At 32.2% G+C, this 26,567-nt stretch overlaps 1 protein-coding gene across 1 annotated transcript in view; it reads right to left on the bottom strand.

Annotated features, from left to right (window-relative positions):
* The window catches only part of LOC127724644 (uncharacterized), a 336,855-nt gene extending 314,378 nt beyond the window's left edge, over window positions 1-22,477 (bottom strand). Inside the window, exons 1-10 of the mRNA XM_052231669.1 lie at window positions 22,385-22,477; window positions 21,544-21,639; window positions 20,004-20,154; window positions 19,156-19,250; window positions 18,400-18,600; window positions 16,196-16,294; window positions 11,972-12,122; window positions 10,605-10,756; window positions 10,134-10,334; window positions 8,735-8,836 (exon numbers count right to left, since the gene is read on the bottom strand). Of these exons, the coding sequence (XP_052087629.1) occupies window positions 8,735-8,836; window positions 10,134-10,334; window positions 10,605-10,756; window positions 11,972-12,122; window positions 16,196-16,294; window positions 18,400-18,600; window positions 19,156-19,250; window positions 20,004-20,154; window positions 21,544-21,639; window positions 22,385-22,441 (1,305 nt within the window). The 5' untranslated portion in view covers window positions 22,442-22,477. The remainder of the gene's footprint in view (window positions 1-8,734; window positions 8,837-10,133; window positions 10,335-10,604; window positions 10,757-11,971; window positions 12,123-16,195; window positions 16,295-18,399; window positions 18,601-19,155; window positions 19,251-20,003; window positions 20,155-21,543; window positions 21,640-22,384) is intronic.
* Between the last annotated feature and the right edge of the window lie 4,090 nt (window positions 22,478-26,567).

Below are 26,567 nucleotides of genomic sequence, written 5' to 3'. Positions count from 1 at the left end.
CAAAAACACCAAAAATTGGTAAAAATCGTCATTAAAGAGCATGAACTCCATTATCGAGTGGACTAACGGTTTCGACCATGTCGACTTATTTCATACCTGTCAACCTCTGAAGATGAAAATGCAAGTCATAATTAAAGGAGAAATCTCAGGTCATAACACGTACAAACTTTTTTCAGCTGAATTAAAGTATTTAGGGGACATTTTTTATATTTTAATTCGAACAGTTTCCAAAACATGTTCACATGGTTAAGTATTTACTGAAAATAATTCAAAACTTTAAATTAATTATTTCATTGCATTCATTAGCCATTGAATAATTTATTTATCCTACTATATTTATTCAAGCCATACCCCCCCCCCCCCCCCTATTGTTGTTTTATTCTAACTGTATTGAATTGTCCCATAAACCATATGTTAAATGGTTAGTTACAACTTTGCAACCTGTAAAGCTTTCCTACAAATTTCATTCTTTGATGTTTAAATGGGATCATATAATTTGAAATTTAAGCATTTAAAAGAAGTAGAGATGAAAAAAAAATATTTTCAAAATACTAATTTTTTAATTGTCCTAAGAAAGTAAAAATCATTGAAGTATTATTTTTATATATCTTTGCATTCAATTTGCCTTAGATTTAATCTTTTTACTAAGAAACATCAGTATACTGTGAAAAAGTAGCAAAAAAGGGGGAGTAACTCCAATTCATTTGCCTTAGTAATAAATTGCCCATTGAAACTGGCAGATTTTTTAATATTGATAGAACTGAAAGACATTGTTATCTCTGTAATGCTAATGAATTTGGTGATGAGTTTCATTACTTATTCAAATGTACCTTTTTCAACAATGTAAGAGCTAAATTTTTACCTTTAAATATATGTAATAACCCAAGTGTTTTATAATTTAAAGAACTGATGAATACATAAGATTTATTTACACTACTGGAATAGCAAAATTTTGCAAAAGTGATATTAAAACCTTTAAAAACATGTGCTTAATCATGTTACTATAATTTGTACTTCCTGTCACATATCAGTATTCATTATATATACTATTATTGCACCTTTGTTTACCATGTTGTTCTAATGTAAATATGTTCACACTTTTATTGTTTGATAAAATGTTGTACCCCATGTGAGGGCTTTAGTGAAATAAAATGGGCACAGGACGTTTGTGCTTTTTTACCTGTAAGACGATAAGACATTTGTGCTCCAAACACTATGGACATTTGCACTTTAAATTTTGATACACCTGTGTTAAATTGACCAGACATTTGCGCTTTTTATCTATAGTCGTCTATCTGTAATTTCAATGAGTTACGTAAATAAATTCAACTCAACAAATTTGTCGTTAGTTAGTTTACATTTACACAGTCTTAAACATAGAGTTTGAAGTTCTAGAGACAAGTAAAGAAACTAAAGGCTCTAAAGAGCCTGTGTCGCTCACCTTGGTCTATGTGCATATTAAACAAAGGACATACAGTAGAACCTGTTTGTGTCGAACTCGGTTGTGTGGAAAACTCGGATGAGTCTAAGTAATTTCTCGGTCCCGGTAAAATTCCCGTTTGATCAATGCATAATTACCTCTGATGAGTCGAACTTGGTTGATTCGAATACTCGGTTAAGTCGAGTAAATTTTATAGTCCTGTCGAAGTAAAATTAATGTAAATTGACTCCGATGTCTCGAAGTTCGAAAGTAAGAATTTTCGAAAGATGCAGGCCTAATGATAAAAATTCAAATCGGATGTATTTCTTATGTCACCTAATCATTTTCAAAAGAGATTAAAGCTGAGTAAACATACTTGTTTGTATAACAGTTAAAATGACATGTTTATGAAGACCTCTAATTAACACCTTTGTTGATCGTTCAAGCGGAATGTTAGAGTTGTTGAACATTTTTCACCTGAGATAAAAACGAAACGAATTTAAATGACCCAAGCCGAGATTAAATGAAACGTTAGATTTAAAACTCATTAATTACAATAAATAAAAGGATTAGGACAATTATAATGTATTCATGATAATTTAATGTAAAGCAGACGACCTCATCAGAGATCGTTCAGAACTTATTTCGTGCCGCGAGGGATTTCATAATTTAAAGTGACTGACATTTGTAAATATTTGTGTAGACTATTGATTTTATTTGTGCATGATTTGTATCTGTACTTGTGTGTTTAATTATTACGAAGGACCAAAAATGGAGATTGAATACACAATCATAAAGTGTCATATCGAAAAAAGGCACACTGTTCATTGTATCTAGTTTACACAAATCCCATACGGTAGTTCATGCATTCCAAATTTATGACGACACACTCGACCTCGGATGAGTCGAACCTAAATGATGAGTCGAATACTTTGGTCCGGTCCCTTCGACCTCGACACAACGAGGTTCGACTGTACATTACAGACAAGAATTCATGACAAAATTCCCTGTTTTGGTGATGGTGACTTGTTTGTAGATCTTACTTAACTGAACATTCTTGCTGTTTACAATTATCTCTATCTATAATGAACTTGGCCCATTAGTTTCAGAGGAAAAGATTTTTGTAAAAATTTACAAAAATTTACAAAAAATTGTGAAAAATTAACTTTAAAGGACAATAACTCTGGAAGGGGTCAATTGACAATTTTGATCATGTTGACTTATTTGTAGAACTTACTTTGCTGAACAATTTTGCTGTTTACAGTTTATCTTTATCTATTATAATATTCAAGATAATAACCAAAAACTGCAAAATGTTCTTAAACTTACCAATTCAGGGGCAGCAACCCAACCACGGGTTGTCTGATGCGTCTGAAAATTAAATGGCAAATAGATCTTGACCTGATGAACAATTTTACTCCTCCTCAGATTTGCTCTAAATGCTTAAGTTTCAGAGATATAAGCCAAAAACTGTATTTTACCCCCATGTTCTATTTTTAGCCATGGCGGCCATCTTGGTTAATGGTCAGGGTCATCGGATATATTTTTGAAACTAGATACCCTAAGGATGATTTAGGCCAAGTTTGGTTTAATTTGGCCCAATTGTTTCAGAGGAGAAGATTTTTGTATAGAATACAAAAATTTATGAAAAAATTGTGAAAAAATTTCTTTAAAGGGCAATAACTCTTTATGGGGTCAATTGACAATTTGGTCATGTTTGACTTATTTGTAGATCTTACTTTGCTGAACAATTTTGCTGTTTACAATTTATCTCTATCTATTATAATATTCAAGATAATAACCAAAAAAACTGCAAAATTTCCTTAAAATTACCAATTCAGGGGCAGCAACCCAACAAAGTGTTGACTGATGCATCTAAAAATTTCAAGCCAGATAGATCTTGACCTGATGAACAGTTTAACCCGATGTCAGATTTGCTCTAAATTCTTTAGTTTCAGAGATATCAGCCAAAAACTACATTTTACCCCCATGTTCTATTTTCAGCCATGGCGGCCATCTTGGTTGATGGGTGGGGTCATCAGATACATTTTTTAAACTAAATACCCTAAGGATGATTTAGGCCAAGTTTGGTTTTATTTGGCCCAGTAGTTTCAGAGGAGAAGATTTTTGTAAAAGTTAACTGACTACGACGACGACGATGACGGACAACGGACGCCAAGTGATGAGAAAGCTCACTTGGCTCTTTTGGGCCAGATGAGCTAAAAATGTATATGTCACCATGGAATATTTAACATTGAACAACAGTCGCTTAATTACATTTTAAATTCCCTATATTGATGAACAGGCATGTCAGTCAAGAATTGAGAAATAGAGACTAGAATATGTTTTTGAAATGAGGGCGAAATACCAGTCGACAGATTACAAGAGCAAAATTGTTCATTCCTTGTGCTTCAGATATCAAGCAATAACTGACCTATGATGACTACCGGTATACGTGTCTTTTATGTCTTTATAATGTTTACTTTTTGGTATATATAACTATATCAATGTGCTATGAAATGACTTTTAAACATGAATGTGCTTTGGAATATTTAACTTTTAACCATAAAGAAAATATTGTAAAAGCGCAAATGTCCATTAAAAAAAGCGCAAATGTCTTATGAAAAGGCGCAAATGTCCCGCGCCGAATAAAATGTCTTGTCTTATTGCAAATTATTTTCGACCTTAGGCTAAGGTAATTGGTGTTAATTTACAGTGTGTTTGACACAAAAGACCTATTGCTTATAGTTTCTAAGAAACAGACTTACAGGAAAACTAAACATTGACCAATGAACCATGAAAATGAGGTCAAGGTCAGATGAACCATGCCAGACAGACATGTACACCTTACAATCAATCTATGCATTAAATATAGTTGACCTATTGCTTATAGTATCTATGAAACAATCTTAACCATGAAAACTTAACATTGACCAATGAACCATGAAAATGAGGTTAAGGTCAGATGATATCTGACAGACAGACATATACACCTTACAATCATTCCATACAACAAATATAGTTGACCTATTGGTTATAGTTTAAGAAAAACAGACCAAAACACAAAAACTTAACACTGAGCAATGAACCGTGAAAATGAGATCGAGGTCAAATAAAACCTGCCAGACTGACATGTACATAGTAAAATATTTCCATACACCAAATATAGATGACCTATTGCATATAGTATTAGAAAAAAAGACCAAAACACAAAAACTTAACTTTTACCACTGAACCATGAAAATGAGGGCAAGGTCAGATGACACCTGCCAGTTGGACATGTACACCTTACAATCATTCCATACACCAAATATACATGTAGAAGACCTATTGCATATAGTATCTGACACATGGACTTGACCACGAAAACTTAACCTGGTTCACTGATCCATGAAATGAGGTCAAGGTCAGATGAAAACTGTCTGATGGGCATGAGGACCTTGCAAGGTACGCACATACTAAATATAGTTATCACATTACTCATAATAAGAGAAATTAACATTACATAAAATCTTATCTTTTTTTTTCAAGTAGTCATTGAACCATGAAAATGAGGTCAAGGACAATGGACATATGACAGACGGAAACTTCATAACATAAGACATCTATATACAAAGTATGAAGCATCCAGGTCTTCCACCTTCTAAAATATAAAGCTTTTAAATAGTTAGCTAACGCTGCCTCCACCGGATCACTATCCCTATGTCGAACTCTCTGCGACAGAAGTCGCAGGCTTGACAAAAATAGAAAGGGAGCTCACGTCAATAGATATAAACAATTCACCAAAGTATCATGCAAATTGGTAAAAGCGTTTTTGAGTTATTGTTCGACATGTTCACGATGGACGGACGGACGGACAACAGTATACCATAATATGTCCCGTAAACGGGTGTGTAAAAACAACATGTTATAGAAGCACTTTTCTGGATTTACCTTCATCATACCTGCCAACTTTCACTATTTAGGCGTGTACTACATGATTTTGACCCTTTGTCACGATTGCACGATCGTGATCGTGAAAAAACCTCTAAAACACGATTTTGTGAAAATTTACACAAAAAAATATGAATGTTCCCGATTTTGACCTGTTCCCAAGGGAAGACAATCGTGATCAGCCAATCAAATTCTGTGTTTCTCATGATCAAATTAATAAGCCAATCAAAAACGTATTCTCTTAAGATAATTCTAACATGCTAGATTTTGAACTTTTGTTGTATTCCTCTGTGTGTTAGTCAGAATTGTAAAATCGTGAACATGGAAGGTTAACGTTCATCTGCAAGGAGGTTCTTAAACAGCTTAAGAATAAAAGCAAGGCTGACTGACAAAATTCAATGATGCAGTACTACCATAAAGATAATAAATAGTAGTTTATTCACTAATTTATTGACATTACACTTGCTGAAACATATGTCATTTTTGTATTCAATTAAATTACCAAATGGGGCAAATCATTTAAGGTACAATGTACTATACATTTGTACTTCATTTTTCACAAGGACCAAACAAACAGGTTCGGAACAAACCCCAAATGAAGGGTATATCCCTTAAATGACTGTTGTATAAAAGAAAAAAGAAAAATTAAGATTTTTTAACTTAAATTTTTAAAATTGGGAAAATTCATTATATTTGGAACAACTTTAAAGTCTTTTCTAAATGAGGGGTCCAATTATTTTTAATAATAAAGAAGATAAAAATCCAGGAACATTACAGAATTCTTGGACATGTTTTGACCATATAATACCAGATAGATGTATAATTCTTTAGGAAAAGTTTCTTCAAATATTATAGATATGTGCTCATTTGTACTTAAAATTGGTTTTTAATGTCCTTACATTGAGGGGTTACCCCTCATTTGGGGTGTTGTTCCCAACCTGATAAAAGTCCTTCTTTATGCATAATTTTAAATTTTAAACATCAACAATCATTTAATATCCTAACACAAGAAAATAAATCCTGGTCTTCTAGCTACAGATTCATCTTTTCTACTGATATATTAATAATAACTAGAATCATGCTAATAAACTTAAGAAAAGGGCTTGTGAGCTCATCATATAAATATGACACTTTTTCTAGACCACAAAACAGCACGCACAAAATATGTCGCAAAGAATTGTTGTCGCGCACTAAAACCCCCATGGGGACTTTCAAAAGTTGGCAGGTATGCTTCATCAGGAACGCTCAAAGCCGAATATTTGAAAGCCAAAGATGTATAAGAACCTAAACAGTTGAAGAGCTATATAACCAAAAAGGACCAAAAAAAATATATTTTTGCCCAAGTGGCCAAGAAGGGTGAACCCTGCTACTTATGTATCAAGGTTATTATAATTGGTTATCTGATAAAAATGTTTACCTGTTCACCAGACATTGATAAATATTTTTGAAGTTGTTTCTCAATTTAAATGGTTTGCATTTAAATATTTTTTGCAATAAATGATTTCTATGTCAAAACAATTTAAGCTGATTAAATGAAAACATTTTTGAGTGAAAACCCCTAGAATAAAGTTGCTTACATAAGTTCATTTGTGCAACGTGCCCATGTATCAAACTTAACAATGGATCTGAAAACTTTTAAAGAAAAAATTGATTCAGTCATCTTATGTTCTTTTCAAGTATTTACTTGAAGAAATAACGTATGAAAAACTTCTAAAGCTCAAGGATGCAAAATGAACACACATTTCACTTATTCCATCTCAGTTCTAAGTTCGATTGCAGTCAGGTCAACATGCAAAACCTGTGCATTTAAACAAAAGTAAACATTTTTTATCAGAGTCAATTTGCATTTATAAAGAGTAAAGTGCAAAAGTAAAGGTGATGGTGTTCCAAACTTCCAACTATGTACTGTCAGTTAATAGAACTGCTATTAATGTATAATTTAATGTAAGTTCATGGAACCAATATCAAAGATATGAAATAATCATTTCATGTGTTCTGACCAAATACATTGCATTGATTCCTCAATGGTTACTGTGATTAACTTGAATGTCTTTAGTTTCAAGGAGATGGTTACTGTGATTGACTTGAATGTCTTTAGTTACAAGGAGATGGTTACTGTGATTGACTTGAATGCCTTTAGTTTCAAGGAGATGATTACTGTGATTGACTTGAATACCTTTAGTTTCAAGGAGATGATTACTTTGATTGACTTGAATCCCTTTAGTTTCAAGGAGATGATTACTGTGATTGACTTGAATACCTTTAGTTACAACGAAAATGGTTACTGTGATTGACTTGAATGTCTTTAGTTTCAAGGAGATGGTTACTGTGATTGACTTAAATGTCTTTAGTTACAAGGAGATGGTTACTGTGATTGACTTGAATGCCTTTAGTTTCAAGGAGATGATTACTGTGATTGACTTGAATACCTTTAGTTTCAAGGAGATGATTACTGTGATTGACTTGAATCCCTTTAGTTACAAGGAGATGGTTACTGTGATTGACTTGAATGCCTTTAGTTACAAGGAGATGGTTACTGTGATTGACTTGAATGCCTTTAGTTACAAGGAGATGGTTACTGTGATTGACTTGAATGCCTTTAGTTTCAAGGAGATGATTACTGTGATTGACTTGAATCCCTTTAGTTTCAAGGAGATGATTACTGTGATTGACTTGAATCCCTTTAGTTACAACGAAATGGTTACTGTGATTGACTTGAATGTCTTTAGTTACAACGAGATGGTTACTGTGATTGACTTGAATGCCTTTAGTTACAAGGAGATGGTTACTGTGATTGACTTGAATGCCTTTAGTTTCAAGGTGTTGATTACTGTGATTGACTTGAATCCCTTTAGTTTCAAGGAGATGATTACTGTGATTGACTTGAATACCTTTAGTTACAATGAAATGGTTACTGTGATTGACTTGAATGCCTTTAGTTACAAGGAGATGGTTACTGTGATTGACTTGAATGTCTTTAGTTACAAGGAGATGGTTACTGTGATTGACTTTAGTTACAAGGAGATGGTTACTGTGATTGACTTGAATAGCTTTAGTTACAAGGAGATTAAAAAGAGGATAGAAAAAAGTCAACCTGGCTCAATTTTTTGGAATCCCCCCTGATGCCAGTTAATGAATCAAAATTTTATCAAAATTATCTATACTGAAACAGTAAATACAAAAAGAATAACTTTATATGCAATATTAGCTAAGAATTGTTATCAGAGTATAAAATACTGTTCACGAAAAATTAAATAAGTAAGTCAACTTTTCACTCTGTATATACTGATGGTGAAGTATATGTATCCATAACACATAATTCCATACAATAATAATAATAATAATAATAATAATAATAATAATACCTTGTCTGAAACTTACATTTTTCAAAGGAGTATAATCTGCATATTGTTGTGGTGATGTTCCATATTCACCTTTAAAATGACCATTTATGTTCAAGCACATCATAAAACTTGAATTAGCCTGAAAAATGAAAGAAAACATTGTTACAAAGACAGAATTTTAAAATTCATTTGTTCAAGGGTAAGAAACAGGTAAAATGCCTGGCTATAACATTTTTTCTATCCTGTTTCAAGCATACCATTTTTCTAGTTAATCTTTCTCTCTATCTATTACATTTTTCAAGATATTAGCCATTGAATGCAACCAAAAATTGATAAAAATCATCTTTAACAGACAATAACACCTTTAAGGAGTCATTTGATAGTTTTGATAAAAAAGACAGTAGATAGACATTATGAACATTTGTCAGATGTTTTTCATCTCAATCAATATTCAAGATGATATTTGGGCAGGATGACTCATACGTCAAATTTTTTTTAACTGGATACTCTGAGGATGATTGTGGCTAACTTTTGTATCAATTGGCCAAATAGTTTTCAGGAGAAGATTATTGAAATGACTGATGCCAAGTGATGGCCAACTTTTGGCATTTATGCTTGATTCCCTAAATTCAGGTTAGCTTTGAAAATAAACCAGAAATCATTTAAAATATACTCTAATGAAAAATTTGATTTGGATATAGATGAAATAGTGGCACATGATATTAATATTATTTAAAGACAATAGTATTGTATGACATTAACAAAGGAGTATAAAACAAGAACTCTTTACATGGCATCAATATCATACTGCATTCTGGTCACCATGACTATTTAAAAAAATGTCTGCATTTTGGCATCACAGCATATTTTTGAAAATCTGCAAAGGTGTAGGAAACACAAGAACACCATCTTAATCAACATAAATCAAATTATCTTTAAAAACTAGATGTGTCTGTACAAAACAAATGGCCTGGATAGCAAAAAACAGATTGAAGCCACTTTTATGATTGGAAATTGGATAAGAAAGTCTATATAACTATTTTCAAAATCAAAAACCTGTAATTTCGACACAAATCAGCCGAGCGGAACCAAACATAAACTAGATCTGCAACTATAATCATAGTAGACTCACATACTAAAAATCAGCTCAATATTTTGGCATTTCGAAAAAAGTCTTTATAACTGTTATTTTCATAAAATTTTCAAAGTCCAAAGCTCTTTATTTCAGCAAAAATCAGATTAGCGATCCAAACGTAAACTCACATACTAAAATCAGCCCAATAAAAAAAGGTGTTTAGAAAAAAATCTGTATAACTGTTCGTTGCATAATGACGGAATGACAGATAAGGGTAAAACTATATGGCCCTGACCACTTTGTGGTGGGGCCATAATAAAAAATTCAATAACCAGAAGCTTTATCAATATTGCATACAAACCATTTGTCCATCAGGGGAAAATCCAATGCCAATCCATGCCAGGTTGCCTGTTCCTGATTCTACTTTTGCAGTTATGTTGAATACCATGTCTCCACCATCTGGTACCCAGGTAACTAAATATGAACACTCAGTGCCCTTACAGTTAGTGAAACAATTTTTAGATGATGAACACACACTATCTGTCATTAACTCTCTAAATACCTATTTGAAATAGAGTTAAGAAAATGTCACTTATTCAAAGGAACGATATGATAGGTTTTGCCATCAATGAGACAGCATCCCAACAAAATAACTAGACGCATATGATGCCCTGTGGTAGGCTTGAATATAGCGTACTAATTGGTTGAAATTTATAATGAATTCAGACACAATAAAATAAAATTTTCATAACAGAGTTCTGAAGTGCAAGTATAAAAAATCATTTTAAAGTTTGTGATAGTTGTATATTTTGTCTTTATCACATTACTGTACCTGATCTGGTTCAACTGGAAAGCTCTCATCATTCAAAGATGTAAAAAGAACATTCTCCTCATTCCTGGGTTCATATGAAGCCATTTTGAAGTTGACAAGGAAGTCAATCATAGAGTTACTGGCTGTTCTGTTTGTATGATGCTGTGGAATTCCTGTTAATATACTGGTAAGTATTACAAAATGGCGACCATTTTACTCTGTTTTGTCTGTTTTCACTGAGAGAATAATTAAATATAACTAATGACTTTTCTTTTTTATAACATATCAAGAAACTTTTTTTTTTGGGGGGGGGGGGGGGGGGGTATACAAGGAATGCCATTTTATGAGATTACATCATATAGCGGATTGTTTGTCATATACTTAAATATTGGCTTCCTCATACATATACAATAAAAAAAAGTATTTTGCCATGCAGCTGAAGTATTTGTGAAAACAACAAGAGGCTCTCAAGAACCTGAATGGCTCACCTGTAATTTTTTGCTTAAAACTTTGATCAATGATTATTTTTGCTTTTCAATATATCTTAATGATTGGCTTAAAAATGCCATTTAAACGTTCTTTGTATCTGTCATATTTTCTTCAAAAGCAAAAAAATGCATTTTACCCCTATGTTCCATTTTAGCCATAGTGGCTAAGTTTCTTGACGTACAAGGAAATAAAATACAAAATTTAATTATACTTGATACTCTAAAACTCATTCAGGCCAAGTTTGGCTGAAATTGATTTAGCAGTTCCAAAGGAGAAGATTTTTTTAAAGTAAGCAAACTAGATGAACAAATTGTGAAAAATTGTCTTTAAAGGACAATAACTCCTAAAGGGGTCAATTGACAATTTTGATCATCAAAAAACTTATTTGTAGATCTTACTTTGCTGAACATTTTTGCTGTCTACAGTTTATCTTTATCTATAATAATATTCAAGATAATAACTGAAAACTGCAAAATTTCCTTAAAATCATCAATTCAGGTGCAATTACCTAAAAATCAGATACCCGATTTGGCTGATAATTTCAGGGCAGGTATAGACCTTGACCTAATGATTACCTTAATTTCTTGTCTGATTTGCTCTAAATGCTTTAGTTTTTGAGATACAAGTCAAAAACTGCAATTTACCCTATATTCTATTTTTAGCCATGGCGGCCATGTTTTCTAAGGAAACAGAAAATAAAACACAAACTTTATTCTAGATATCCTAAGGATCATTCAGCTTAAGTTTGGTTGGAATTGGTTCAATAGCTTCAGAGGAGAAGATGTTTGAAATAGTTTACACCGGACGGACGACGACGGACGCCAAGTGATGGCAAAAGCTCACATTTCCTTTGGAAGGCGAACTTAAAAGTGTGAATAATAAAAATAAAACATTTTTACCTTTTGTTACATTACCCTGGGCAAATAAAAGGAACCATTCATTCCTAAGACTAAATATTTTATCTGTTGATAAATTTATGTCTCTCTGTATCATGCAACGGAAAATATTACCACCAGTGCTACCATTAATCAAAACTGGTGTATGCTGTATCTACAACAGGAGAACATACTAAAAGTCATTTAAAAGTTACATACAAAGCATGATATGCCTTTAAAACATCTGAATACTTGACTTACTGTTGGTTGTCTGCCTTCCCATATATCTGCAATTCTCCATAGATCAATGAAATTAGCTTGATAAAATTGTAACATAATTTTCATAACATAAGTTATTTGTTAGTCAAAATGATTTTTGAGATAAATCCAATATCAAACATAGTCCAAAAGGGAAATAGGGGTTACAGTGATCCCTTGAACTCTGCACACCAAATCTATATTGTAATTGGTCTTTTCCTTGCATTTGGAATTGACTGATATCTCTCAGCATCAATCTGATTGACATACAGATCCTGTGTCCAAGCTTTGCTTACAAGGATCTGAAAAACACTCTGTTCTATTTTCTGTTTTAAAGACATTTCAGGATCCTCTGATTTTATCTGATTAATACCATCAAAAATGTGAAGGCTGAAATTCATTGGCTGATGTTAAAATAACCAGAACAGAAAGTTAAAGGAAGTGTTGTCAGATCCATGGCTGATGTAGCTTTAGAAGGGAACAAATGCTTATCAAAAGTAATGTGAACATAGAAATATATTGAAAACAGAACCCTAATTCTCAACTACCATAAGGGGCGTTTAACAACCTTGACTACCCATGAGGGTCTTGCACAGTCAGTGATCAGAAAACAGTTAAATAGACACAAAGAAATATCTTTTCTGATTAATTCAAAGGCAAATAACAGCCAAATCCATTTTAAATTGAAAAAAAGTATTATTTGTGGCACCAGTACTTTTCAGACACTGTAAAATCAGAGATGGAAGCATCTATAAATAAAAAAGAAGATATCCAAGATGGCATTCGAATTACACAATTAAAAAAAATATGCAGACAAATGACAGGGGAGGGAGGAGTTAAATAAGCAGTTCCTGCTACACCATTTGCACCAGTCATGTATTTGCAGTGTATGTAAATATACGGTGATAAAATCCAATTCCCAGACGTCACAATGGAGTAAAAGCCGACTTATTATCTGTACCTGTGTTTCCTATGTTCAAGTTCAATGGGACCAAATCTTACTGTGTAAACTACAGGCACATAATGTATAAAGTTTTTTCAAAATATAAAAAACATGGCTTAAAAATAAAATACCTGGTAGTAAATTTCATTTAGGACTTCTTTAGGTTTTGTCAAGTGGGATGTTTGTCATGAACTGATATACCATATCCCTTCTTTTATGGTAATACTAATACAAAGGACAAACAGATCAATAAACACTTCAGTTAAATTGAGGTCTGGAACTGGCATGTAAGCAACTGTTAGTAGTCCTTTGTTAATTTATGTTGATCATTGTCATTTTGCTTAGTTTCTTCTGTTACCTATTCTAATATCTGACTCAGACTTCTTTTGAACTGAGTTTTACTGTTTGTATTGCTGTGTGTTTGTTTATTCTCAATTCTACATGGTCATCACAGGACTGTGAAAATACTTTTATTCATGGGGTACCAATTTTCGTAGTTTTCGTGGATGGCTTCGTCTACGAATTTAAGTGTTCAACGAAATAAAACTACTGTTGTTCAAATCAAGATATGGGAAGATCCCCATGTAGGCATGTAGGCTAGGTTTTACAACGTGGATACAGGCATAAAGTCAAGAGAATACATCAAATATCATCTATCAAACTATGAACTATATATACAACTTCAGACAGGATTTTACCAATTTAATCTTTCAAGAACATAAACTGTACGAATTAAAACCTTTTAATCTCATGAAAAAGTAGTTTTGATCGATGAAAGTCAGACTTCTGGTGTTGATATTTGATGATGAAGTGTTCATTTTACCTCCTTATAATTCTCATACAAGAAGAGAATAATAATTTTATATTGACAATTAGTAAGCATAGATGAATCAACTTATTTCTGAAAGCAATTATTTTATAAAAAATAAAATGCTCCACAGGGCGCAGCTTGATACGACCGCAGAGGTCGAACCCTGAACAGTTGGGGCAAGTATGGACACAACATTCAAGCTTGATACAGCTTTGCATTTGGATTGTGATTAAATATTTGACACAGCATAGGTTTCTGACACAGAATGAATGTGGTCTAAGAACTTAAAAATTTTAAATTGGACATTTACCTATTATGGTCCAATATCCAAAATCTAAATACATGGTTAGATTCAGCATATGAAAGAACCCCATATATTCAATTTTTGTTGAAATCAAACAAAGTTTAATTTTGGACCCCGATTTGGACCAACTTGAAAACTGGGCCCATAATCAAAAATCTAAATACATGTTTAGATTCAGCATATCAAAGAACCCTAAGAATTCAATTTCTGTTAAAATCAAACTAAGTTTAATTTTGGACCCTTTGGACCTTAATGTAGACCAATTTGAAAACGGACCCAAAAATTAAGAATCTAAATACGTGGTTAGATTTGGCATATCAAAGAACCCCAATAATTCAATTTTTGATGAAATCAAACAAAGTTTAATTTTGGACCCTTTGGACCTCAATGTGGACCAATTTAAAAACGGGGCCCAAAATCCAAAAACTAAATACACGGTTAGATTCAGCATATTAAAGAACCCCAAGAATTCAAGAATAAAACCCCATTGAAATTGGTCAAGAAATAAGCAATTTATACGAAGTATCTTCTTTTGCACAATACTGTGCAATTAAATATTTCTTGCTATTGCGCAATACTGTACAATTGACAATTTCTTGCTATTGCGCAATATTGTGCTATTGGATATTTCTTGCTATTGCGTAATACTGTGCAATTGAAGATTTCTTGCTATTGCGCAATACTGTGCAATTGAAGATTTCTTGCTATTGTGCAATACTGTGCAATTGAAAATTTCTTGCTATTGCACAATACTTATTATATAATAATTTACACATCCTGTTTGGTGTGTATCTCCTACCATATCATTATTATTTGCTTTTAAATATAAATCAGAAATAACCTACTTAAAAAGGAAAATTTTAAAAGAAAAAAAAAAGGAAAAAAAGAAAAAAAATGAAAAAAAAAAAATCCCCCCCCCCCGAAATTTTTTGAACCCCTTTATGATTCATCACCCCCAAACTCAATCCCAGCCTTCCCTTTGTGGTATGGTACCTTGCAGTACAATTTCAGAGAGATCCATACACTTGAACACAAGTTATTGTCTGGAAACTAGAAAAATGCTTATTTGGCCCCTTTTTGGCCCCCAATTCCTAAACGTTTCGGCAATTACCCCCAAACTCAATTCCAGCTTTCCCTTTGTGATATGGAACCTTGTAGTACAATTTCAGAAAGATCCATACACTTACACACAAGTTATTGTCATGAAACTAGAAAAATGCTTGTTTTATGCCCCTTTTTTGGCCCCTAATTCCTAAAATTTTGAGGCAATTACCCCCAAAATCAATCCCAGCATTCCTTTTGTGATATGGAACCTTGTGGTACAATGTCAGAGAGATCCATACACTAACACACAAGTTATGTCTGGAAGTTACAAAAATGCTTATTTTTGGCCCCTTTTTGGCCCCTAATTCCTTTATTGTTGGTACCATAACCCCCAAAATCAATCCCAACCTTCCTTTTGTGGTATTGAACCTTGTGGTAAAATTTCATAGAGATCCATTCACTTAAACTAAAGTTAGAGTGCGAAAACCAATGTGTCTTCGGACGACAACGATGACGTCGACGACGACGACGCCAACGTCATACCAATATACATCCACAAAAATTTTTTTGCGGTCGTATAAAAATTGATGAATGTTATTAGTAATGAAAGACAAACAAGTAAGTGAAAATGAACACCATATTTTGCAATGTCCAACAAATCATTATAAAATAACACATGATAATTTTTTCAGAATTTTCGTTTCTGATGGCTTCAAATTCTTCACTATTTTTTTTTTTTTTTCAGAAAACTAAAATCCACAAATCTAAGAACCCATGAACATACAACTTTTACTCAAACCACGAAAGTTGATATCCACCAATAAAAGTACTTTCACAGTAATAGACATTATATTTCAAATGTTCATGAGTAGGTATTTCAATACTTACATCATCAAGTTTTGCATATTTGTGACCAGTTGTATATCCATATTCAGCTGTCATCTTTCCTCCATTATTGACTAAACACATCATTATACTAGAACCTGCCTAAAAAGGTTGAAATATACTAAAAGTTAGTATGGAAAGATGTACCTAACTTACACAGATTCCAATTGGTAATATTAAGATAGTATAATCATTTACCTTCTTATGTTTTATCATGATAAAAATTCAATGTTAGATTTTTTTACATTTTTAGATCCATTTACTGTTATGAGTATGACCTCAAATTAATTTTAATTTCAATTGTTGTTCTGTTATCTTTTTCTGTTTTTTTTTTGTGGGGGGAAGGCTATTGTTTAAAGTTATTACCATTTCCATGACCAATAAAAGCTATATTATCCTGACCTTTTCTTATTATAATAAAATCATTAGACTAAAATTGATTGAAAATATAATTAAACTCAAAACAAGGAATTATTTGAATCTGGTATATTCTAAATTCTGGAAAATTGATAAGAAATGTATTACTATTATGAAAACTAACCCAATTAAGGAGGGTAAGCCATTTGAAACACAAGAATTAGTTGTCCTGCATAAAATCCTTAATCTGACATACTGATAAGTCTGAGATCAAAAAATATTATAAAGCAATGAGGTCTATTTGATTAGAAAAAAGTAAGCATAGAGCATATGTTATGATTTCTGTAGTCTATTGATAGGACAATATACAATGAGGCTGCTGTATGAGAATATAATCTGTTCCAGTCTATTGATAGGACAATATGCAATGAGGCTGCTGTATGAGAATATAATCTGTTCCAGTCTATTGATAGGACAATATACAATGAGGCTGCTGTATGAGAATGTAATCTGTTCCCAACTATTGATAGGACAATATACAATGAGGCTGCTGTATGAGAATGTAACCTGTTCCAGTCTATTGATAGGACAATATACAATAAGGCTGCTGTATGAGAATGTAATCTGTTCCCGTCTATTGATAGGACAATATACAATGAGGCTGCTGTATGAGAATGTAATCTGTTCCCGACTATTGATAGGACAATATACAATGAGGCTGCTGTATGAGAATGTAACCTGTTCCAGTCTATTGATAGGACAATATACAATGAGGCTTCTGTATGAGAATGTAACCTGTTCCAGTCTATTGATAGGACAATATACAATGAGGCTGCTGTATGAATATGTAAAAAATTGAAAACAACACGTTTAATAATTTCATGCGTCCGAAGCGCTTTTCTGGATTTACCTTAATCTGTTCCCTTCTATTGATAGGACAAAATACAATGAGGCTGCTGTATGAGAATGTAATCTGTTCCCGTCTATTGATAGGACAATATACAATGAGGCTGCTGTATGAGAATGTTATCTGTTCCAGTTTATTGATAGGACAATATACAATGAGGCTGCTGAATGAGAATGTAATCTGTTCCAGTCTATTGATAGGACAATATACAATGAGGCTGCTGTATGAGAATGTAACCTGTTCCAGTCTATTGACAGGACAATATACAATGAGGCTGCTGTATGAGAATGTAACCTGTTCCAGTCTATTGATAGGACAATATACAATGAGGCTGCTGTATGAGAATGTAACCTGTTCCCGTCTATTGATAGGACAATATACAATGAGGCTGCTGTATGAGAATGTAATCTGTTCCCGTCTATTGATAGGACAATATACAATGAGGCTGCTGTATGAGAATGTAATCTGTTCCCGTCTATTGATAGGACAATATACAATGAGGCTGCTGTATGAGAATGTAATCTGTTCCCGTCTATTGATAGGACAATATACAATAAGGCTGCTGTATGAGAATGTAATCTTCTCATTTTTGCCAAGGTCCCAGTTACATCAAAAAAGTTAATTATAGCAAAACTTACTTCAATACTGTTGCACCAATGATGTAACAGGATTTACTACTGATGCAGCAACAGCATTAACACCTGCTAGGAACCTTGACTGAGGTACAACTACATTTATAGTTTTTTGGCTTCATGAAAGCACTGACACTTAATTCATAAAGCAGTGAGTTAGTGATCAGAATATATGTCCATTGATTTTATTTTTTAAACCGTAAGAGTTTAGTACATTTTTCAGCACTTTCTAAAATATATAAAAAGAATTATAACCATTATAGTATGTTATATTATGGACAAGGACATGTTAAGTTCACTATCATACAAACCATTGATTGATTTGATGATAGTCCAATGGCAGCATACGAGTTCATTATAGTCCCTGGCGCTACTTTAGTCTGTATTTCAAAAGTGGCTGTTTGATGATCATGTGTCCAGCTGACAATATATTGACAATCTGTGTTTGTACAGTTGGTTAGACATCCCTTTGTCTTACCACACTCAGGATCTGGTGGAATCATATCTGTATCCTGAATTATACCATGATTATCATTCAAACATTGCTTTATATCAGGTTTTAAGTCTATGTTATCTATAAAATATGTGAGTATTATCCTATTGATGCATAAAACTAAGTTTACAATTCAATGCAACCTGTATGCTGTAATCCTTTATGATATGACATTAAAAAACACCTATTCCTTAAGTTTCACAGTAAACTGTAAAACATTCCTCAGATTTCATTTCTAGAAATGACAACTCATATGTGAAAATAGATTTAACTATCAAACACATGACAACCAATACAAAAATCACGACATTTAACTGTTAATCAGATCTTCAAGATAAATCATGAAAATAATGTAGCAGAAAAAATGCCATATGTACGGTATTAAAATCAATCCTATCAGTTCAAAGAAGTTGCTGCTGAATGTTAATAATATACAGTAAATACCATTTTTGTATAACAAAAAAATAAGTCAAAACAATACAAAAAGAATATTGAACAGAAACAGCTTTTTTATACATTATAAACTTTCTTAAATAAAGTCTTTATTTAGGTTTCCATAGAATGTTACACTTACATACTGTTTAGATGTCAAGTGTTTTCCTGAAAGTGGTGCGAGAAAGTTCATTGGTCTCATCGTTGTAGTCTTAAATTCATGATGTTGGGGAAAACCTTTAAATAAAACATATTTTGACATTAATAAAATAGTGATATCATGTATTAAAAAGATAATGATATATTTTAGTATGCATGCATAGCAGGAGACACTTTGGCTGTAAATGCACCCAGTCTTGCTCCTTTTAGAATTTATACAATTCATTCAGGTTTAGTTTTTATCTTGCTTTTGTATATTTTGAAAAGATTAACAATATTTGAACATAGGTAAACTACTGTAAATTCATGGTTTAAAATAAAAATAATATTAACACTGCTAATGTTTTTTTCATAAATTCATAAACTGTTGACACAGAGATATGTCTCACCTTTTTGTAATTTTGATAGTATAATGCAACTATTAAGTCCAAATGCAAGACAAAAAGGAAGACTTTTAATTTGTCATAGTGCATGAAGTATGATAAAAAAAAAAAAATACATTACATGCGTGAAATAATCTGGAATTGCAAATAAAAATTTCAAAATTCCTTTCTAAAATTTTTGTTATTTCAAAGATGGTAAAGATGATTTTTATGGTTTTTAATATTGAAGCTAATTTGAGATTTCGGTTGAAATTAATTTCCAGGAATAGAAAATTTAGGAACAGACCACAATGTCTAACATTGCTTGATAAGTTTTTTCTCAGGTGGTAAGTTACTGTTTCATTGACATATTCATAATATCTTTTTAAAACATCCTCTGTTCTTAAAATAGAAAACTTGTAGTTGCTAATATAAGAAATTTAAAATTCATTATTAAAGTTTTTTTTACCTTTACTAAGAGTTCCATGGGCAAACAGGAGGTACCAATTATCTCTTAAATCAAAGATTTTGTCATCTGTTGATGGAATGTCCCTCTTCATTCTGCATCGAAAAATATTGCCATCTGTACTTCCATTGAGGAAAGTTAGGGAATATTTCAACTAGATAAACGAAAGAATAGACTGATAAATAGATCATTGCTCAAATAGATTTTGATAAACTTACTATACAACATAGAACATAGAAAGTTTTTTTTCAAATGATATTTCAAAGAAAAAAAAAACAGTTTTGTAAAAATGCTTATGTAACTTTATCATTAAGAAACCACAACCACACAGAAGTACAAATCCTCACAAGTATGCAGGTCAGTTTTTCCCAGTGAACTTTTGATCACTAATTATACTTCTTCAATGTAGATGACTTAGATATGAAAATTTATAGGAAAGGAGTAGGGGCATAAAGGCCCGGTTTTGGCCCAAGAAAATAAAATGTTTGACAACTAATTCAAATTTGCACATAATGTTTGGATATGCATAAAGTCAAGAAATATAAATGAAAAACATAACATTTATTATCTGATGATGTCACAATTACGTCATAATAAGTTCTGTTTTCATGAAAAGATGAAAAACACAGAATTTATGCAGTTTTCCATCTTCATTTCCATTGTGGAAACATCGTGCGCAGCCAAGAAACAACAAAATAATTTAAGAGAAGTTTTGTTATAACTATTGCCATAATCTCACCAAATATGAAGTTGTTTCTTGGGTGCTCACATACTTTGCCAATCTAAAATATACTTAAAATTAGACGAAAACAAGGAAAATCAACAGATTTTACAAAATATACAAATTTAGTCATAGTTTGTTGCCATGGTAACTCGTTAAATATGAAATTTGTTTTTATTTTCGAAAAACTTTTACCGTAGTCTAGTTAAGATAAATTTAAGAATATGTATGATAACTTTTAAATTTGCGCTAATATTTGGGCCAAATAAGGGCCTTATTGCCTTTACTCCTTTCAAAATATTTTTTTTTTGCAAAAAGAAAGTAGAACACTTTAAAGGAACTGAACACAGTGAAAAGTAACTTGGTCTTCCACGTAGTTTAACAAGATAGTAGAGAAACTAAAGAAGGCCAGTGGCCAAAACATCTTATAATTGGTTTATTTACTACTATAATGTAAAATATGTTATCTTTTGGAATTTCTACACAAGAATTTACCATAAGTGGCTAATCTTAAACTAAACTAAAATCACAAGCTTTAACATGTAAACTATGCAAAAAGTTTCAAAGTCAATAAAGCATAACTGAGGAGACAGGGCTAAAAAATCTCCATGGAAATAAGATGTGCCTATGTTTATACAACTGCATACCAAATATCATTGACATACAATTAGTGGTTCCCTTTTAACTGACCTAAGCACAAATTTTTACAAATTGTAGATGCATACCACATGGCTGGAACTTCTTTAGGCAAGACAATAAATCTGCCAGTACATTTTGAGTCATGAAAATATACAATGTAAATAGATTATACAAATAACATACATCATCGATCTTTGAATAAGCATGACCAGTTGTAAATCCAAGTTCTGTTCTCATCAATCCAAAGTCTGACATACACATCATAATACTACTTCCATCCTGAAAAACATACAAAATAGTGCAATACATACATCATAATACTATGTCCATCCTGAAAAACATACAACATTGTGAAAAACACACATCAATAAAACAACTTCCATCCTGCAAAACATACAACATAGTGTAATACACACATCATAATACTACTTCCATCCTGCAAAAACCTACAACATTGTGTAATACACACATTGTAAAACAACTTCCATCCTGCAAAACATACAACATTGTGAGATACACATATTGTTAAACAACTTCCATCCTGAAAAAGTTTAGAAAGTAATCACATGTAAAAATCATTATGCTACATCAATCCTTAAAAAGTTATCATGTTGTCTGACATACACATCAGAATACTACTTTCATCCCAAAAAAGATATAACATAGAATAAATTACACTACATTATACAACTTCCATCCAATAAAGGTACTACCTATAGTCTAATATACACAATTGAAATACTACTTTCCTCCTGAATAAATATACAACATAATGCAATATACACGACATAATACAGCTTCCATCTTCAAAATGTTATACATACACCACGTGCAACTATCTCATAACTGAAAATATAATGACAATGTCAGACTAAACATCATATTTCCATGTTAGAAAGATGTTATACTAAAGACTGCTACTTACATCCTTCAACTGTAATTACGACCTTCAAAATACCGCTTTAACTCTATAAAATATACACCATAGTCTGACCCTTTCCGATTACTTATTATGAAGGCTTACCATTTTTTGATCAGTTGATAATCCAATGGCAGCCCAAGAGTTGACAGAAGTACCCATCTTTACTTTTGTTTGTATTTCATATGTTATAGTTTGTGAATCATGAGTCCAGCTGATGATGTAATCACATTCAGTTTCTGTACAATTCATAAAGCAACCCTTGGTTTTACCACACCATGGATCTGGTTTAATGAAATCCCTGACCTGAAAAATACATCATTGTTTATAGATATCTGTCTTTTTTTTTTTATTCCATTTTACTTTTCACAGGAGGTCCATATTTTAATCATCAACTGATGTATATTTTGTGTACCATATCTTCTATTCATTTTTTTATGTATATAATATCAAAATATGGGTTTGATTCAATACATACCTGTCAACCTCTGAATATGAAAATGCAGGTTATGACCTGCATTGAAGAAGAAAATCTCAGGTCGTAACACGTACAAACTTTTTTCAGCTGTATTTAGGGGATATTTTTTATATTTTACATCGAACAGTTTCCAAAAAATGCTTAAGTATTTACTGAAAATAATTCAAAACTTAAATTAATTTTTTCATTGCATTTATTAACCATTGAAATATTAATTTATAATACTATATAAATTCAAGCCATCCCCCATTTATTTGTATTATTCACATTGTATTACATCAACCTATAAACCATATGATACTTGAATTATTATAACTTAACATCCGTAAGCAGCTTTACTTCATATATAATTATTAATAGATGATACAATTTAAAATTTGAGCATTTAAAGGAAGTAGAGATGAAAAAAATAATTTTCAAAATATTAATTTTCTAGTTGTCCTAAGAAAGTAAAAATCAGTGAAGTATTATTCTAATATATCTTTGGATTCAATTTGCCTTAAATTTAATCTTTTTACTGAGAAACATCAATTTAGGGCGTATACTGTGAAAAGTGGCAAAAAAGAGGGAGTAACTTGAATATTTTGTCAAACATCTTTGAAATACACAAATTATTTTTGACCTTAGACTAAGAGGTGTCATCCTGGTTTGCCCACTTTTAATTACATGCATATGTAAACATAGGGGAGATTGTTGTTTTAACAATTATAGTTTATTTCTAAATTATAGTCATATTTTTTTACCTTTTATATTACCTTTAAATTTTATAAAAGATACTATATTCTGCTATTAAATCAAAGAAAATGTGCAAAAAAAAATTATATTTGATATACATTGTAGTTTTAAGCAGGAAAAAGTAATGAATTTGACAAATATAAAAAAAAATCGTAAAAATGTGTATAAAAATGTTTATTATTTTACAATTTATCAACAAATAGTTTTAATTATTGGTACATTCTGGAAAAAATAAAATAATGAAACCAAAGCTTAGAATAAATAGCCATTTAAATTTAAATATCTTTTTATTTATTAAACTATTTTTATTATATTTTAATAAATACATTGTTCTGAAATTAAATAAAAATATCCAATTAATTCTAACAAATAGTCATGATATAATATAAATGCAACTGTTCAGTAACCAAGCTTTGCTAATGACACAATTAAAAACATCAACAGAATTTAATTTACAATTTGTGACTTTGTGAATATAATGTTTTGTGACTTTTTAGGTGTGGTAGTCACCGATTGCCAGTTGAGATGGGAAGGTGGCAGGGTCTTGCAAGAGAATATTGAGTATGCCTTCTTTGTAACTCAACTGACATTGGTGACGAATACCACTACATTATGACTTGAGAAGCATTTAAACAGATAGAACAAACTTGTTATTTAATTATTTTTGGAAAAATCCAAACACATACAAATTAAATGTTTTTTTCAATTCTACAAATATTGTACAATTAGAAAAATTGTGTAAATTTATTCAGATTATGATTGTGAAAGTATGTCCTCCAAGTTAAAATATGTAACTGACTTGTAGTATTTCACACATGCATGTAGTAAGTCTATTTGTGTAAACATGTATATATGTACCATTCTCTGTAACTTTGTATTTAGTTTATGAAAATAAAAGATTCATTCATTCACATGAATGTTAAATAATCGATTGAATTGATATTAGATTATTGTGAGAAAAAATATACGATTTATTTATTATTTTCCTTTACGAATGAAAATGGAATTACAAAATTAAAATTACCTGAATATATAGAAAACATTGATAAACTATATACCTAAGTTGGAACAGACTATACAATTGTATGCTCATTAAACCTTTTGTCTTTTTTGTTTTCTTTACTTATGGATAATTGGTATAATTAAAAGTGGGCAAACCAGGAGTAAACTGACTAAGATTAGTGTAAATTAACAGTGTGTTTGACACCAAAGCTGTCAAGTGAAGCCATGCACTAAATGAGTCACTTAATTTGACAGTAAACACAGCATTTCTTCTTCTTCTTCTTCCAAGTAAGGAACCGAATTCATATTGAATGTGTATGGTCCCGCGAAAACTTAGCGCAGTGCCGGGCAAGGCAGCAAGTCTTCTCAAAGTTATTTACATTTAAAACGTTCGCCACTTTACAATTAAAATTATATACACGCTATACTGTTTACTTCCTTCCAGAGCCTGCTTTCAGAGCAGCTCTGAATCCCTCTATCGAGTCAGCCGATGTTGTTTTAGCTGGAAGTTGATTCCAATCCCTGATGGTCTTTGGGAAGAATGGCTGTCCATAGGTGTCAGTTTTTGTTCTTTCTTGGTAAAAGCGGCCTATACCTCTGGTCCGGCTGTCGTTGGGTATTAGATATTGTTGTGTGCTGGATTTTAAATAGCATACATAGTCTGTTGGTTTTCCTACATTCTTCCAGGCTTTCCCACTGTAATTGTTTAACCATGTGTGTTACACAGCCAGGTGTTCGGTCTGAGTAGTTATTATGAACAAATCTTGCTGCTCTTTTTTGAACTTGTTCTAATGATTTGATCTTTTTTTGGCTCGATGGATCCCAAACTGTGCAGGCATATTCCACTGAAGGTCTTACTATGGCTGGGCTGTATATGCTGCTGCTTTTACTGGTTTTGTGCAGTCTTTCAGATTTCTTCGGATAAATCCCAATGTTTTATTTCCTTTGCCTACAATATCATCAATGTGTCTATCCCAGGATAGGTTGTTGTTGATAGTTACGCCTAAGTATTTGCTTGCATCAACATTGTCTAGTGTATGTCCGTGGAGTTTATATGATGTATCTCTCACTTCTTTGTTTTTCTGCGTTATTGTGATAACTATGCATTTTTTGGCGTTAAAACTTATTTGCCATTTATTCTCCCATTCTTCCAATGATGTTAAGTCTTTTTGCAAAAGGTTGCTGTCTGCCTGGTTGTTTATTGTTCTAAAAAGTAGGCTATCGTCTGCAAAAAGTTTTGTTTCAGATGACGTTGATGTTTCTGGCATGTCATTTATGTAGGTCAGAAACAATAGAGGTCCAAGAACTGTGCCTTGGGGGACGCCTGATAGTACTGGGCCTTGAGAGGAGACAGCTCCTTCTAATATTACGCTTTGCATTCTGTTTTCAAGGAATGATTGAATCCATTTTGTAGCTTTAGGGTTTACTCCATAAAATTCTGGTTTGTGTAAAAGGCCGTGGTGCGGAACTTTGTCGAATGCCTTTGCAAAGTCAAGAAGGATGATGTCAACTTGGGATCCTTTTTCCAGTTTTTTTGCAATGTCGTTGATTGTTATTATAAGTTGTGATTCGCATGATCGTTTTTTGCGAAATCCATGCTGTGCGTTGGTAAGTATGTTGTGTTTGTCAAAATGGTCCATAATACTGCTGTGGACTATGTGATGGAAGTTAATGAAACAGGTCTATAGTTGGAAGCTAAATGTCTTTCATCTTTCTTGAATAGGGGTACCACGTTAGCATCTCTCCAATCTTGTGGGACTTCTCCGGTGTTAAGGGATGTTTGGTACAGATCTGTTAGAAAAGGAGCGAGTTGGTCTGCCGCTGTTTTCAGGATGAAGGATGGAATTGAGTCTGGACCAGTAGCTTTGTGTGGTTTAAGGTTTTTGAGTAGTTTGTGTACTCCCTTAGTGCTGATTTTGATATCATCCATGGTGGAATATGGACTCTTTCCTTTGTTAGGAGAGTTATTTAGGTTTTCCTTTGTGAATACTGACTGGAATTGATCATTGAGTATCTCAGCTTTGCTTTTATTGTCGCTTTGAAGAAATCCCAATTTGTTCTTTAATGGTGCTA

Source organism: Mytilus californianus, unplaced genomic scaffold (genome assembly GCF_021869535.1).
Source record: "Mytilus californianus isolate M0D057914Y unplaced genomic scaffold, xbMytCali1.0.p SCAF_14, whole genome shotgun sequence".
NCBI lineage: Eukaryota > Metazoa > Mollusca > Bivalvia > Mytilida > Mytilidae > Mytilus > Mytilus californianus.
This window is presented reverse-complemented; position numbering and strand designations above follow the sequence as displayed.